This window comes from Caloenas nicobarica, chromosome 7 (genome assembly GCF_036013445.1).
Source record: "Caloenas nicobarica isolate bCalNic1 chromosome 7, bCalNic1.hap1, whole genome shotgun sequence".
Taxonomy (NCBI): Eukaryota; Metazoa; Chordata; class Aves; order Columbiformes; family Columbidae; genus Caloenas; species Caloenas nicobarica.
In genome coordinates this window covers 37,138,622-37,156,428 of record NC_088251.1, presented here as the reverse complement: position 1 = coordinate 37,156,428, position 17,807 = coordinate 37,138,622, and the positions used below count along the sequence as shown (strand labels likewise).

The window sequence follows — 17,807 nt, the reverse complement described above, 5'->3', positions numbered from 1 at the left end:
AAAGGCTAGACCAAGATAATGTCAGTGGAAAATGTTTCCTCCGCACTGGGAAATCATTATCTCAATAGCTTCGTCAGCAGAGTATCAGGCTCAAGCAGCTTCTGCTGCAAACCGGCGCTCAGGCAACAGAAGGAACTTCAAACAGCAGCATCTGAGCTGCTCCTCAAAGTCTGTCACTTAAAACCACCTGGTCGGGATAGGACAAGGGGTGATGGTTTGAAACTATAGGAGGGACATTCAGGCTGGACGTGAGGAAGAAATTGTTGGCCCTGAGGGTGGTGAGAGCCTGGCCCAGGTTGGCCAGAGAGGTGGTGGATGAACCATCCCTGGAGACATCCCAGGCCAGGCTGGACGGGGCTCTGAGCAACCTGAGCTGGTGCAGATGTCCCTGCTCATGGCAGGGGGGGTGCTGGGGGAGCTGGGAAGGGCCCTTCCCACCCAAACTATCTTATAAGTCTAAAAGGAGCGGAAGAAATCACACAAGCTCCAAGTCATCCTCATGTTCTCAGCGCAGCAGCTGCAAATAACGCTCTTACAGGCATATATAGCACGTTCTAGTGTATATATGGGAGCTATATATTTTATCTATGTATATACATGGGTTAGCATATATAGAATATACCAGCGGTAGCCCCATCTCTAGAGCGATGAAGACATATTCAGCCACCCCAAGTCCATCCCGATGGTCTCTAGCTGAAAGTCCACCTCTGCTCTCGGGACCAGGCACCTCATGCTAAGAAGAAAGGTGCTAAAAATAAAAGGAGAGAAAGGAAGGCTTCTGTAGAGTAAAACTGAAGTGTTAGCATAGCTTTGCCAAAATATTATGGGCCGGAGAGAAGAGTCTCCTGCCCATCAACAGCAGAGCTTGGCTATAAAAACTAGAATTGCTCTAATTCCACTTAATTGACGTTAATTGAAGGGAACAGGAAGAGTCACGCAATTGGGATAGTAAACTCAATGGCTGCAGCTTTCTTAGGAAGGCAGAATACCATTGTCGGGCAAGTCTTTGGATAAACAAAAAAAATGATCTTATGGGTCAGGGTTTTAACAGATCAGAGAGTGCGACGTGTTACGGTCAGCCAAAATATTGGAAAACAGAGTGGATCAGGTCTTTATACACTGGCTTTTGAAATTAAAAAAAAAAAAAAGGGGGGGGACCAAAGGGCCATTGAATTTTCTCTCCTGAGGGTCTTCAGCAAGTTTTGAAATACCAAGAAAAAACATTTTGGAGGGCCAGAGGAGAGCAAGCACTCCATGAAGATTTTAACAAATAATTGTGTCAGCTTGACGTCAATCCTGGCCATCCTTGGGGGTGTGCAATTCTCAATTGCTGAAGAAATTAAGGCAGTATAACGAATACCAATCTACATGGCTCTACAGAAAATAGATCGTAGCAAGTTTTATTAAACCGCCTGCAAATTGGGTTGAAAAAAAAACATTTGCGGTGATGTAACGTAATGAGGCTGCTGTAAACCGGCTGAGCTACAAACTGGAGCTCGTTGAGCGTGTCTCCAGCTCCAGGGTTTTTATCTCAGCGAAGGGGAGGTTAAAAACTATGAGCTGCTGTCGGAAAAGCGCTGGGGAGAAGCGTGAGAACAGGCGGCCGACCCAGCAAACAGCCGGGGCAGGATTGAACAGCGGGACCGTGACGTTCGACAAATTCGGGCTTGAAATGCGGAACCAATAGTTGAGGCAGAGCAATTAGGGCAATTGATCTTTTGAACAGTTTGCAAGGGATCGTGGTGCTTTCTCAGTCGCCAGCAAATTTTTAAGCCACAATCTGAAGATATACGTGTGTGTATATATATATATATATTTAAAAAAAAAAAATATATATATATATACACACACATACACACACATATGTTTTTTTAAGGACAGAAATTCACTAGTGAAAACAAAACCTCCAAAAAGGCTAATGACCCATCTCCTGCAAATCAGGCTAGACGAGCACAGCTGCCCTCACTGACCTTCTAAGACACCCACTTAGGAAAATTCAAGTAATTTTCATTCATTCTTCTGCTGTACAACCTCTTTTGGGCATGCTAGAATGGCTCAAAATGGACATAAATGTAATCGTAAAGCCTCTTTCTTTAACTCAAGGTTACACGCTGAATTTACAAACGCTGTCAGCCCAACATCCTGCAGACTTTTCAGCCTGGAAACATGTGTAGAATGCAGATGTACGGACTTTATCAGCCCCGTATGATGCCTCCCAATGTGAAAGCGATTGCATGACAAGCAAATCCAACGCCCACGCAAATAACTATTGCTTCCAGTCCCTAATGAATCACAGGCCCAGAACAGGGTCAGAAGAATAGTCATTGTGGGAAAAAAAACCAGCTCAAATGGACGGTTTCACATTCTTGCTTAGGCAAGAGCAATCAAGGAAACATTAGCTGGGGAGATTAATGACATATTTCGGTGCACAACTAACCAATATATTAATGGGGTTTTTTTTCCCCTCCTGTATTTTCACATTTTATTTCAAGTCTTGCAAAGAGAGTTGATTTTTAGCTACTTAATATTTAGTACAGAACGAAAGAGGAGACACCATCTCTCCGATACAGAAGTTAACCAACCCAACATGGAAGATGGAAAACAGCCGTATTAATACTTGCTTACTGGTATCCAAGTAGCGACTACAAATTATGGGTCAACCCAGTCAAAAAGGTGCAAGAGCTGATAAAAAGCTGCAGCAGAAGGAGCTGGGTGGGCTGGACACAAGTGTTTCAACATCTTCTGGATGCAAATAGTCTCTGCAACGAGCTGGTTATCTTCGCTGGGGCTTTAGGATACATTCTGCCGCACAGACCCCAAAGGCATTAATCAGGCACCAAAGTTTCCATGAAACTGGCCTTCAGCTGACCCGTGACACCATTTCCCTTTCCCTTTCCCACGCATCTCTGCTCTCCTGCCCACAAACATATGGTTTTATGGAGTAAGATATTTCATATCCATAATATCCACAAGCAGCTTAACCCGTTTTTTTCCAGCATCTTCCTCCAGAGGAACAAGCTTCGGGTTGAAGCTGCCATGAGCCATCTCCCATCAAAGATAAAATATTCACTTTGAACATGTTTTTTTTCCTATGTGATTATTATAACGTCATGGAGGGGAGGGCCCAATTTCAATTTTGCTTCTGCTCTTTCTGCTGCAGCAGTACTGAATTATGCAGCAAAAATGCAAAACACATCAGGGTTTCTGCAAAGGAGACTCATTGCTCTGGTGTGTGTTTCCAAAAAGGCAATACAGTCCTTTCCCCGCACCAGGCATCCGATAATAAAACTGCAGATCAATGCAAGAAACACAATCCTGGCAGGGACTGCCAAAACACCATGCTAAAGCCCCAGCCATATATTATACGATGAAAGGGAACATATGGACTTCAACCTTTACCTTCATGTAGATATCGTTAGCTAGTGTGAAAAAAAGAGAGAGAGAAAAAAAACAAAACCAAAAAAACCCCACACAAACAAAAAAATACTTTTATGCTGCTTTGATTTTTTTTTAAAAAATATTCAATAGTCTTTTTCTGAGCTGCAGAGGCAGCTTAAGACAGAAATACGTGAATAGCCGTTGCCTGATGGCTGCCCAAACTCAAGGAGGACATGGCATCAGAACTGGCTTGGAAAAAATTGCAACAGATGGTGATTTTAAGGTGACCGTGCAAGCCCCCTCTATGCACTGTCGCTAGCAGAAAGGAGGCAAAATGGGGTAAAAATGGAGCTTTCCCAGCTGGGGGGAATACACTCCATTTTTGAGCAATGGCCATAAATGCAGTTGATTCCTGAGGTCTCCTCCTGACCCCACTCTTACCAGCACACTCACCCTAAGTTATTCACATCCTTCATCTGCAAAACAGAGGCAAAGAAATTCATTTTCCAAAGAAAAGGACTTTACAGATAAAAAACGCCCTAACACCTGCAGTGTTGTTCTATGAAAATTTTCCCTGGAGAAGCTGAGGTTGGGATTTTTTTTTTCCCCTCTGTTCAGGCTGAAATGACATCAGAACCGCCCACAAGACTTTGTGAAAAAGGGTAAACCTGAACCTCCCTGTGCCCCCAAGCCAAATACCAGCGTCCAGCAGAGTGCTGCATCCCCATCCATCCGTAACACCAGGTAAAATGGAAGATTTCATCTGAAATGGAAATGGCATCTTGCTGTGCTGCATCAAACAACAGCCTTTACTTGTCCTTATTTACAGTCTGAGCCTCATCCTCGTTTCAATTCCCTTGCTGAAACATTTCTTAATAAGCCGATGCTTTCCCATTTATTAAACAAAACAAGTCATCTTGCCCATCGACCATGTCATGAAGCCACTACCCGTTTGCATGTACCATTATTGACTCTCGCCATAATTAATCCAACTATTGTACGCGTATTTATTCCCCATCCTCTTCCCTTACGCGCACAGATCGCCGCCGTGCTCCGTCTCCGCTTTCCCTTTGCACAAGCTCTACAGCTCCATCTTCACACCCATCCTCCTGCCGAGTCCTTTGTACGGACCCAGAGATCCGCCGTAACCTGGTACTATCACCCCCATCTGAGTTTTCGCTGTTTGCAAAGCTAAATTCAACGGTCTAAAAGCAGATGCAAGCAAAAAGGAACGAGCACTTTCTCCAAGACTGTCGCATCTTCCACCCTGCTCCTCGTTGTGGTGGAAACATTCCCATAAATCACATCTGCTTAAGCAAACGCAACGTACCCCAGCATCAAAGCCCGGTTTTGCCTCGCTTGCACCGAGCTTAATTATTCCTCGTTCCTTCTTTTCTACACCAAGTCTGGGTTAGTTTCCATCTGCCACGCCCAAACTTCTCATTTCTTCAAGCACTCAATGTTTGTCCCTTCTCTCCAGAGAGACAAAATGTTCGTCACCACCAAGACCCCCCGCATTTAGCATCAAATGTTAATACTGTCATGCTGCATTAAAAAAAAAAAAAAAAAAAAAAAAAGAGGCATTTTTCCACCATTTGATCCCCATTACAGCCTATGCAGAGAAACTCCCTTGCTGGAAAATTAAATTTCATAACCTAAGAGCCATTCCAGTTGTGTGGAAGGTGATGGGCCAAGCGGGCAAGTCAAATCCAGCAGAAAGCTGGTTATTCCTGGGGGGATTTTTCCAGAGCTCCAATATGGATTCAGGAATAAAAATCCTTAATTGTAGGTAACGGTAGCTGGGATCAAATACGTAGCAAAGAAGGGTTGTCTTCTGCTTGGTGCACAGCTGGGGCTCCTTGCGAGTAGGTGAACAGCACGGCAAAAGAAAATGCATTTCTGCCAGGTAAATATTAAGATTTAAACCAGGAGATTTTTATTTTGAGGCAATAACTGTCCCACTACCCTCTTCTAAACAACTTTATTCTATCAGTGATCGAACTGCAAAATAAGCCAATACATGTTAATAAAGGAAAGATCTCGTGCTGTTACTTAACACCCAGTTCTGGCCTTGAAAGGAACATGAATTGAGACAAGAAAACTACGATTATTTCTACAGAAAAATAAAATTAAAAGGCAACTTCTTTTTTCAATTCAAAGATTTTTTCCTCTGCCTTACAAAGTAATAAGAAAATAGGAAGAAGAAGAAAATAGTCTTTTTTCTTTTTAAGGAAAATTTAAGATTGTCTTTGGATAAGTATAGGATGAGTTTTACTTTCTTAATAAAAGAATGAAAACGGGGTAGGGGGAAGGAATATATACTGCTGTTTGCTTGTTTTCAAATGCCCATTTTATGGCCAGCCGCCTTCACAGAAGTTCTCGTCCCAGTATCAGGATGCCCAGCTCCCCATAGATTTTGCTTGAATGAGCAGAGCAAGGCTTTCAAGTTCTGTCTCTAGCAAAAAATAAGACTCAGGAAGCCAAACCACCCCCACTTACTTTGGGTTTTGAAAACCTGTAAGGTTTAAAAGAGCCCGCGGCAACGTGAAGCACCCCACATTCCTGGGTGCCAAAGCATGGGTCAGCGAGGCAAGCTCATCCCGCTTGCCCACGGTTATCGCCTTCCACCCGAGTTACGCACATTTAACAAATCGCCCAAGTGATTTTTCATTTTTTTCATGGGTGTCCAGGCAGGGAAACTGAGGCAGGGGGTTGTGCCACAACCCGCCCTCCATGGCATCGCCAACGTGGTCAGCGCGGCATTGCACGGTGCTGTAGCGACGGGGACGGGAACAACGTACCCAACGTCACCCAGCTACGAGGCGGGACTTTAAGGTAACGCAAGACAAGGAAAGACGCTTAAATAATAAAATCCTCACTCTAATCCTCAATGACATGCTCAACATCTTGAGCCGGTGGTGTCTCAGTCACCCAGGAGCTTTGCCATGTTCTTTATCTGCGGTTTTCTTCTTCCAGGCATCTTCTCAGACACCACTGCCCTCCAGTGATAAGTGCTGGGAGATGAAAAGCAAAAATACCTCCGAGTACCTTGGGAGACTCGGCCTTGTTATCGCCAACATTTTCCCCCCATGCCTAAAGCAATTTCCCAGTTATTTTTACCAAAAATACCCTCTGCCATGCTGCAGCCTGCGTTTCACTCTGCAGTAACGATCCCAACCCAGCTGGAAGCCGCTTCCCTCCGGCCACAAAAATAAAAGAATTCCTTGCCACCGAGCCATATTCCCATCGTGCTGGGCACGTTCCTATAGACACGGGACAAAACTTCCCTCTAATAATTGCAGAGCAGTTTTATAAAGCAGCGTTCCCCCCCCCCAGCCTTCTCAAGAGCTGTCTGCTCCTTCGCAGCTTTTCGCCGTGCTGCCTTCCCAAATTACTGCAAATCTAACTTTTCCATGCTTGCCATACTTCCGCAGCGCACGGATTTGTTTTCTTTCGGCTTTCAAGAAAACTACAGAGTTTGGCAAGAGACAAGTTTGATGGATTTATACCTTCTAGCTTTTTTTGCTTGTTCGAGATAAAAATTTAAGTAAATCCAGCAACCCCCCGCCAGCCTTATTCAAAGCATAATCATCTCTCCTGGCATCTTTCTCTGCACCATAGTCGCTTCTGACATGCCTTTAAACCATTAAAACCAGTCACCCTTCAGGTTGCGTTTCTTAAGGGATTCCCTTTCTGCTCCACCCACGAATTCCAGTTATTAAAGTTGCATTTTGGCTTAATAATTACACCAAAGACATCTACCATACACCCAAATTTTGGCACACATGTTAAGCCACTCAGAGGATTTGGGTATATTTGTGGGGGATCTCAGCACGTTCGCCGCTCGAGAAATTCTTCCCAGTTCTCCTTCCCGCTTTAGTATTCCGCAGGATAAATTATACAGAGCATACAAAGCATTAAAGAGTTTAAAGAAATTAAATACCGACAATATTCCAGGCAGATGCACAAATAGAAATTAGAATTACAAGATTCAGGACCTAATCCCTCACAACGAACAACTCAGATTTTGTTTTTAAAGAGAATTTATACACTGATTGGTCATTTAGAATCCTGGTGGTGATTTCTATCTTGGAGGATTTTATAAAAACTTCCAACCACGAGCCAAATTAAAATGAAAATAACTCAAAACTCCCATCCTATGGCGCCCGCTGGAATCAATCATGGCCCCACACTGTACTCCATCACTGCAAACCATACACCAGAAAACATAAATATTAAGATACTGATGTCCTGATCCTGTTTCACACCTCCATAGTTACCTTCTGGGCCTTTTATGTTAATTAATACTTCATCTCCTACAAATGTGTCTGTATACTGTTTGAATTTTACAGTCAAACCATCAGCTTGTAATTAATTTACTGCTACGGGGACATCGCAGGTGTACGTTTCTACGCCATTCTACGCGCCGACAAGTCTCAAAACCACAAATGCACCAAGAAAGACCATGCCAAAGGAGCGCAAAAATAAAACCCATTTAAGTCAAACAGCAGGCAAAACTTTTTTTATGCTTGATTACACCTTCAGCTTTTATTTCGCTACTGTGTTTAACTCAAATTGTACAGGAAGACTTGAATACAACATTTGCCCGCTGCTGGACCAGTCTGTGCATTTATCTGAGCTACACTTGATATATTCTCCCTGCAAAAGAGAGAAACGTTTCCAAGCCCTGAAGAGAGCAGACAGCCCCGCTCTAATGTATATAACAGTATACAATGCACCTCACATCTTAATGGACAATTTTAATGGACTCTCACTCTTCTGGAGATACAGCAGCATCTCTTGGGAGGGGAAACGCAACACGAAGCTGCTTCACGGCTCAGTGTTTTTCAGGCAAGCCATCAGCTGTGTTTTGGGACCATACGTAATTTTCTGTTCTAATTGACATTTAAACTAAACGAACAGTTATCCATTATGCTGGAACCGGACGCACGGGAGTGCGTTGCAAAACGCCTCCCCAAAACCAACGTGTGTCTCTATCAGCTCAACACCAGAGGAGGGTTCAAAGGAGCATCTTTATTTAGCCCCACAAATTCTTAAATCTGTTCATTTATGCTACAGGGAAACATTTTCCCTTGACACGACATTGTTTAAATGAGTTCATTTGTGCTAGAAGGAAACGTTTTCCCTTTATTTGAGTTTTCGGGGATTTATCCAAACTTTTACCTGAGAAGAGACCAAGCCATTCGATAACAAAGCGGATGTAATTAAGCTAATCATTGAGCAGCAATCCAAACCGTAGCTGGTGGAGGCAGCAGAGCGGGAGGTTCCTGGGGACAGCAGAGCCTGGTCCTGGTCACAGGCTCACCAGGGGGTCCCTCCAGCCTGTGCCAAATCCAGGCTTGTCCCTCCCTGGCCAGACAGCATCTCTGCTCAGCCAAACCACCAAAGCCCTGGTTGACCCTCCTGCCGTGAGCTCTGGGTACAGCCTCCACCACCTTCCCGTCAGATTTGGCTTCAAAGAGCTTATCAGGAGCACTAAAGCCACTGGCATCTCCGAAACCCCACTGGGGAGGCCAAACCTCGAATCCTGGGGTCAGTTCTGGGCCCCTCACGCCAAGAAAGCCCTTGAGGGGCTGGAGTGAGTTGAGAGAAGGGAAGGGAGCTGGGGAAGGGGCTGGAGCACAAGTGTGATGGGTCTGAGGGAGCTGGGGGTTCAGCCTGGAGAACAGGAGCTGAGGGGAGACCTTCTGATCTCTGAACTGCCTGAAAGGAGCTTGGAGCCAGGGGGGGTCGGGCTCTGCTCCCCAGGAACAAGCGCCAGGACCAGAGGAAACGGCCTCAAGTTGCGCCAGGGGAGGTTGAGGTTGGATCTTGGAACAATTTCTTCCCCAAAGGGCTGTGGGGCATTGGAACAGGCTGCCCAGGGCGGTGCTGGAGTCACCATCCCTGGAGGGGTTGGACAGACGGACATGAGGTTCTCAGGGACATGGGGCAGTGCCAGGGGTGGGTTATGGTTGGAGTCAATCTTGATGGTCTTTCCACCACAGCCAACATTGCGGCTGCAGTAGTTTGCGCAGGGCTGTGTCAGGGCAGTCCCCAAGGATGATGAGCCCACAAGCCACAGCATCAGCAGAACAGATTTGGGCACCGACTCACAAAGTCCCTTTCTTACCCAGGTATGTGACCGCCACCTGCTCCTTCCACTTCTCAAGACCCCACTGGACACAGCCAAGAGATTTGGTGTGGTTGTTCCCCCTCCTTTGTAGAATTTTGCACAAATCTTGGGCTTTGCCCCAAACGTGAGTTTGATCCAAAGACATAAGCATCCCCGTTGGTGCTTGCAGATCCCCATAATTTGGTTTTTTTAGCATCTCCTCCACATGCACATGCCCCATTTATGACTACAGGGTTGTATTAGTAACAGAACAAATATGCTCAAAGAATATCCATGAGCAAAATGTAGAAAAGCCCTATTAAAAAAAAAAGCATTCCTCATCTTTTCCAGCCGGGAGGTCACGGCAGAGGGTGAAGCTCTTTAAGAAGCCCCTTTGCCAAGCTGTTAGATATTTTCCAGGACACGCATCAACTCTGCAAGCAACCAAGTGGATATCTTAAGAAGGCTTTTTCCCCAGTGTTTCTCGTTAGTAGAGCTGCAAAGAGCGACTCGCAGACTTATTTTAGTCCTTGCTGTCTCGTTTTACTTTCATACACTTCACCGCCCAGGGGATTTTCAGTAGAGAATTACCTTTTCCATGGTACGGTTCTGACAAAAATGATACTTGCTGTGACTAAAAAGCAGCCAAATAAAGAGTGACTGTGGCCAAGCACTTTATAATACCATATATGCCCGCATCTACACAGTGCTTTTAAAAATGCAGCGGCAAGTGAGGCACGGGATCCTTTTCCTCCTCCATACCCAGTGATGTCCACAAGCTGCCATGGAAAAAATAACGCAATGCATTTGCTAGATGCTGTCTCCCTTTTATATATATATGTATATATATATATAAAAATAAATATTTTAAACATCAAAGACCTGAGAGAAAAAAGCAGTTTTTCAGGACCTTGCCTGGGAGCACAGCTATAGGTTTAAAGTTTCTATGCGATCCCATTTTCAGGGATTTGTCACCAGAGCAGGCAGAAGGTGGGTTATACAGTAACCTGGCAGCTGCCCGAAAATGTCTCTGCCTGTGGTTTAGTCCCCCCAAGGGAGGCACCGAAAGCCTCATGACTTGAGGCATTTAAAAATAGGCAGAAGGAAGAATTTGCGATGACGCCGCTGGGAACAAGCCCACGTCAGCCGGGGACGGGCAGCGGCAGCTTGTCCCCATCCCGGGTCCGATCCTGCCCCCGGCGACCACATCGTCACCCCCTGCCCGGTGTCAGTACGAGGTGCTGAGACCCGGCAGGTGATGCATGAGCCTTTAGTCATGACGGCGACGGTCAGGTTTGGGATGTCATGACACGGTCTCGTAGGCTTTCCTCGCTGCAAAACCCAGCAATAAAATAGTGAAGCCAAATATTCCAAGTTTTCATTGAAAACCACCCAGAAAATTTTTAATTCTGCTGCCTTATCCTTTTTCACTAGAGCCAGGGATCATATTAAATAATCTATTTTTTTAAAAAATTTCATATATTTATATATAAATAAATATACGTTCTATATAAATAAATATACCTTCTATATTTTTTGCTGGAGGTGGAAGGCAAAGCTCAGTTGAGCTACTTTTGGTGTGCTGCTCTAGCACTGATGCTGTTCTGCCTGCGAGGAGGAGCTGAACAGATACGATGGAAAAGGCAGCATCAGTCACCAGGGCTGCTGGTGACAGACACACAGACGGATGCCCGGCCGTACCCGGCAGAGAGGTGCCATCCTTCGCCCTTCGGGAACATGATTTCCCCGCGTTGCAGCTCAATTTTCAGGTCTCCCATGAGCCAAAGGAAAGCAATGCCCAGGGAAGGAAGGAGCGGTTACTTCAGCCCATTAAAAATTAAAAGGAGGGAAATGGTTTCAATTGATTAACCATAAACATTTGCTCCTTTCTTTCTCTAAAATCCTTCCGCTTCTTTTACTGACCTCAGCCCTCTCGAGGGACCCGGTGACCCGTGCCGTACCTTTTCCTACAGCATGCAGCACCCCATATGTCTCCAAATTTCACTCAATATCGTTCACAGCTTCATGCCACAGACTACGTTGCTCCATCCAAGTAATTAGAGCAGAGACTGACCAAGCAAAGTGTCCATCTCACATTTCAGTCACTCCCTCTGCGACGTTTTCCAGCTATCCCCAAGTTAAACAACACCTGGTCAAACTTCTTCCTATTTTCCTCTCTCTTTGGGCCAGCAACGCACTACGGACACTGCAAGCAACGAGACCAGCGTTAATTGTTCCTATGTCAATATAATTTAATCTAATAAAATCTTTACAATCTTCAGTGTCGATCACCCAAGGATGAAGCATCCAAGGAACGTATGGTCGCAGCGCACCGGGAGCAGGTCCATGATGGGTAAATGAGGGAAGAGAGGCATTTTTTAGGGTAGTAATTAATGTTAAAATTACTGCTGCCCCTCTACCCTTCCTCTGAGTTTTGGAAAGCGATGCTGATTCTTACCGAGTTATCTCTAAACAGAAATAGCGGACACCCAGAGGACTCGGAGGTGGCTTAAGCGAGCAAGTTTTGCTATTTAAGGCATAGCTGCTTAGTGGTATCAAATATTAGACGAGCTATAGACCCAAAATGTCCTTTCCTTAGCTTAAAGGCTGTCCTTAACCTCACTGAAGTGTTAGACGTTTGCAGCAGGTTACGCATTCACCTCCAACAGTTAAAAAAAAAAAAAAAATTGACAAATGCTCATTTTCCAGCCTCCCGAAGCCCCGAGGGACGGTGGTTACAGGTACCGGGGAAGCAGTTGGGTTGTTTTTCAGATGGAGGCCGAACGCAGGATCGATATTGCTTTAGCGGCTGGCGGATGATGAGATCATGTCTAAATTAATGCAACTCAGCCACCCACTGGGAGCTGAGTTCCCAGAAAGGGGCTGGGGGAGGACGGGCTCAGCCCCAGCTGCTCAGGAGGGACATGCTAAGGGTTGGTTGGACCAAACCATGGGTGAAATCTTCAACGGCCCAGCCCTCCCCAGCTCCTGGGGTGGTGGACATGGCCGCGGCAGGCAAGCCATAAGCCAAAACTGGGATATCCGGGAGGGAGAAGTGATGGAGAAGCACGAGGGATCCCTTTGCTTTAGGCTGGAGCGACCCAAGCAGCCCAGTCCAGCTTTGAAGATGACCTCTCCTTGAGTTTTGGACTAGAGATGCCTCGCATTGCCCAGTTTTTACCCTCTGTGTGGTCAGTCCTGGCCTGAGCGGTACCCAAAACCCATGAGATGGCTTGAACCTGCCATCAAACACCAGCTTATCACAAGCGTCGGAGCCAGGAGATGCAAGAAGTTGAGAGCATCTGCTCCAATAAACACCCGCTTATCACAAGCATCGGAGCCAGGAGATGCAAGAAGCTGAGAGCATCTGCTCCAATCCTCCATCCACAGTACCGTATAGACCACCTGCAGCCTTTAATACTGAGTTTAATCACCACGGCTGAACACGCACTTTCAACAACACATCCCCAACACCTCCAAGAAGGTGGAAAGGGGAAAAATGATGGATTTACTCCAGGATTTCACCCCAAAAAACACCTGCAGCACAACTAGGCCAGGGCTGTGAAGCTGAAACCACAATACACCCCAATATCTCACCTCAAACATTAGACCCCACTGCCATCTTGTGGCAAACACTTCCCAAAATAAAGTAAAAGAGGGGAAAACCCCTTAAAAAGCTGCAGATAGAGTTAGCTGGTGCAGCAAGGAAGGATGGGTCTGTTATTGGGAACAGGGTGGGGAATCTCATAGTTCCTCTTAAAGGATGCTGAGGCTGAATCTATAACGCTATGCCAGATACAAACGGGCACGGCAAAAACACAGAGACAGGACAGTCCAAACCAAATTTGCAAAGCTGAGGATATAATCGCATGCAAAAAAATGCAATTGCTTGTATGGCCACGACTGCCTTTTAGTCATGGCTCTGGCGCATTAATACCAACAAAGATTTAGTCGCTATTTCAAAACAAGTAACAGTTTCCAAAGTAATTTTGCATTGCCCTGGTTTGAATACGGCTTGTTGACTCCAATAAGCAGGATTAAGCTGGAATTAGATATTGCACCTCTGAATTAAAGAATGCATTTGCTGGAATTTACTGACAGGACGATTTAAAAGACTGGGATTATAGCTCACGTCGATCATTCGCGTGGCACGAAGCATCTTTGGATGCTGAAAACCTGCAGATTAGCACCCCTCGGGTTTTCAAATAGCCCCTCGCTGCAGAAACAAGGCAGTTTTGAAAATCCCCGGGGTCCTTATCTGGTTTTTAGTCCCAGTCAAGTGCTCCGAGTGCACCTCGGCATTTACTTTTTGCATCATTTATCGTCTCCAGCGCTCGCGCCGTGGCAGAGCCTTTGCTTAGCAACTGGGGATCTCTTCCTAGGAACCGCTTTCCCAGGCATTAGCAAAGTGCCTCGATTGCTGTATCATCCCATCCCGCTAGAAAAAAAACAACAACAAATTGGTTTTTTCCTCCTTTATGTTGCAATAAGCACCTGCCGGATGCGGTGCCAGACAATGTCAAACCTGCGTATGATCCGAAACGCTTATCGGGTTTAGGTACAAGTGAATAAAAACTCACTGAACAAACAAATTCATGAGTCATTTATAATAAGTGTGTTTCTTTCCTCTACACAAGTCTCTGCTAGCAGTAACGAATCGAGAAAATACCAGGGAAGAATTATATTTTGAAAAACAGACACAGACAGTGGCAGTGTCCTGACTATTTGGAAAGAAAATCTGATTTATAACAACTCTATACACCCGACTATCTACACAGCAATACTTTCTTCCATTAAAATCTATACAACTAAGTTATCGGGAGGGATAAGGGCATAAAAACGTACTTTCAGACAAAAGGTAACGCATCTTTCAACACCTTTCTGGTTTTGCAGCCGCTTTCTTTGGATCTTTGCAAGACTTCACAGCTTTGACACCTTACAGGGGTGGGTTACAAGAGACACAACATACTGCCAGACACAAACTCTGGGATTTAACTCCTTTTGGAGTTTCTATTGTCTCATTTACTAGTTTCAACTTCTTCAGAGTTTAAGTATCGGTGTACATTACAGAGAAGCTTGCCCTAAATAAAATCAATTACACTGTCAATAGCTATATCTGTATCTTCAGAGATGAAAAAGCATTTGAAGGTTGATCCCAGACCTGGATTAAAAGATTTCTATCAGCATTAATTTAAGATCAACATGCAAAACAGTCAGGTCTAAACACCGTCTTGGTGTTTTCATGGTCTGGAAGTTGTCTCCGGGTTTTAGAAAAGAGGTATTACCCATCTCCAACCTCTCAGGGAGCTGCAGACTTGCGGGATGAACAGTTTAGATGATGCTGTCAGCTGCTGTCACTAAAACACAAGCAGGAGACTGTTAGAGGTCTATAAGCTACCTCCATAAATAAATTAGCCAAAACGCTGTCAGCGGTTTTTAAGCCGAAAGAGCCAGAGAAACCCAAAGGCAACTGGCACCAGACAGGCCCACTTGTGCCTCTGCTCAGTATCGGGAACCAAAAAACCTCATCATCCTCTTGGCACAGCCCGACTGCAGCAAAGCCTTCACCCCCCGCACCCGGGATGCCGGAGCCGCGACTGGATCGATGGGTGAGACGGTTGTTTAACCCACTGGCGGGGATCGAAAGAAAAAGAGGCAGGTTGTGTGTACAGCGTGTTCGGTACAGCGTGCGGCTGCCCGTCACTCCTTCCAGCAATGAGTCGGTAGAAGAATTAAGCAAACCGTAATTAAACTCACGGAGCAACCCCAAACTGGCTTGGTTACCATCGTCATGGCTACCACGAGCGAGGCTGAGGGACGGGAAGATGCCGGGGACGAAGTGCCAGCCCGGAGGGGCGATGGGAGGTGCCCGCAGGCCCCACCAAGACTTTTTGCTGCGGCTGAAACAACACGCGAGTGATGGGAACGATGCAGGACGGGGCAAACGACCTTCACAGCATCACACAGATACAGCATTTTCTGGTGCTGGCCTGCCAGCCCAAGCTGGTAATAGCCAGCAAAGTCTTAGGTGAGGATTAAACCTCCCTAGAGCTGTGAGCAGGTTTAATTACTCTTAAGTGAGTTGTTCCACATGGGTGGGCACCAAGGCCCCTGCCGTTACTGCAGGTGCCAGGTCGCTGTCGCCTTCCCCTGCGGTAGCCTGAGGCTTAGGACGATCACAGCATTCAAAAAAAAAAAAAGAGATAAAGAGCAACAGCAAAGGAAAAAGTTGGACCAGGGTTTCCTCTCCAGCTGCAATTTGCCGCCTCTGCTTTGTGCAGGGGGTGTGAAGGGATGCGCTAACCCCGCAAAGGATGGGCTGACACACTCTGCCTGCGTGGCCGGCAGTCGCACACCTCTCTGGGCACGGCGGTTTATTAAATCACCCCATACAGTCGGGAAAAAATAATACATTTTTTAAAAGCCCAAAGCCAACAGCTTCCCATCTTTAAAGGAGTAACGGTCTCATTAGCGAAGGGCAGGGAGGAAAGGGCAGGAGTTTGGTCTGGGTGATGGCAAGGTACATTTTAGAAGCTTGAGGAGAGTGGTGCGAGCCCCCACCCAAATACACCCGGCTACGAGAAACGTTGTCAGGAATGATTTGGCTGAAATAAATCGCTACGCTCAGAAGAAACGAGACTGTCTCTCACTTAGCGAGCGCCAGTGACGGCTTCTGCCGAAAGGAGGGTGACGCTGGGTCCCCTGCGCTGCGGTCGCACCGAACTCCACACGCTCCCACTGCAACTTCTCCGTCACGCTGAAAATAAATATCCCCGGGAGCCCGAGCGGCACCGCGCTCCCCCATTTTCACACCGTGCGTTGAGGCAAGAGGGTCATGCACTTGAGATTCCCCAGGACCCTAAGTTGAGTGATGCAGACCCTGCATCCCACCCCCCCCCCCAAAAAAAAAAAAAAAACACACCAAACCAAACCAAAACCCCACAAAAACTAAACACCAAAACCCCACAAAAACTAAACACCAAAAACCCAACTGTCCCTAGGTGCCTGACACCGGCACAGAGGGATAACCGGAGGCAAAGCACCACTGCAAAGCCCACGGGTGGAGGAGCGTGGGCTTTAGTTTTTGGGGAGCACGTTGGGAGGATGAGGTGAGGAAAGGGGGGGTCAGGGGGGCAGCACCTGCCCCGGGGATGGGGGTGCCGGCTCCCTCAGCCCGGAGCTGCTTCTCGGGGAGCGGCCAAACAACTTCCCGGCCCCGCTGCAAACTTTTCCCAGCGCCGGGGGAGGCACCGCCGCCTCCCGGCCGAGCATCCCCCCGGGGATGGGGAAGGGAAGCGGGGGGCCGGGCTGCCGGTAATGGGTTATCCGATCCCCAGCCGGCTGAAAGCCCCTAATGTCCCCGGCGCTTCCTCCACCCCCCCCCCCGCCCCGGGCACAATCGATGCCGCTTCTCCGGGGAGCCGAGGCGGGGGGAATGCGCTGGTCCCGCCGCCTCCATCCCTCCCCGGCCACCCCACTCGGTTTTTTGGAAGGGAAAAGGGGGTGCCCATCCCTACCTCTCGGCCTTGGTGAACTTGCGGAAAGCCTGGCGGAGGTCGTGGAAGGAGCGGTAGGTCTGCGGCTCGGCCGAGATGCCCTGAGCCCGGGTGGTGCGGGGGCCGATGTGCGGGCTGGGGGCCGGCAGCACCGACTGGCATTTGTGCAGCCGCCGCCGCAGCTCCTGGATCTCCTCGTCCTTCTCCCCTAAACGCCGCTCCAGCTCCTTGATCCGCTCCTCCTTCAGCAGCAGCAGCTTGGTGAAGTCCCCCTCCAGCTCGGTCATTTTGGGGGTAACCCCCCCCCTCCCCCCCGGCGTTAGCGCTGAGCCGGTCCCGGGTCGGGGCGGGCGGTTCTCATGGAGCAGCGGCCGGATCCGCTCCCCGGGAGAGGGGCGGGGGGGGCGGCTCCTGCCCGCCCCGGGTCAGGGCAGCGGCTCCGGCATCCCCGAACGCTGCCCCGAGCTCCGCCGGCAGCCGGCGAGCGGGAAAAAAAAATTCAAAACCGTCCCCCCCCCCAAAAAAAAAAGCCAAAAAGAAAAAAAGAAGGGGAAAGGGGCGGAAGAAAAAAAAATAGAAGAAAAGGGGAAAGAGCTTTTGTGCCACTCTGCAAGGCTGAGATCCTGGAAATAGCAACAATTACCATGTGATCGGAGGGTGACGCAGCTCCTTGTAACTGGAGCCGAAGACTTGGGATTCAAACAAGAGCACTTCATAAATATTCAATTGCTTTCTGCTAATGAGCCACGCGGAGCCGCCCCCCGCCCCGCCCGGCAGCCACGCCCGCCCGCCCCCCCTTCCCCGCTCCCGGGAGCTCC

General features: G+C 47.5%; 1 protein-coding gene across 1 annotated transcript in view; it reads right to left on the bottom strand.

Moving 5' to 3' along the window:
• The window catches only part of PRKG1 (protein kinase cGMP-dependent 1), a 432,157-nt gene extending 414,706 nt beyond the window's left edge, over window positions 1-17,451 (bottom strand). The window contains exon 1 of the mRNA XM_065639324.1: window positions 17,011-17,451. Coding sequence (XP_065495396.1) covers window positions 17,011-17,276 — 266 coding nt within the window. The 5' untranslated portion in view covers window positions 17,277-17,451. The remainder of the gene's footprint in view (window positions 1-17,010) is intronic.
• Between the last annotated feature and the right edge of the window lie 356 nt (window positions 17,452-17,807).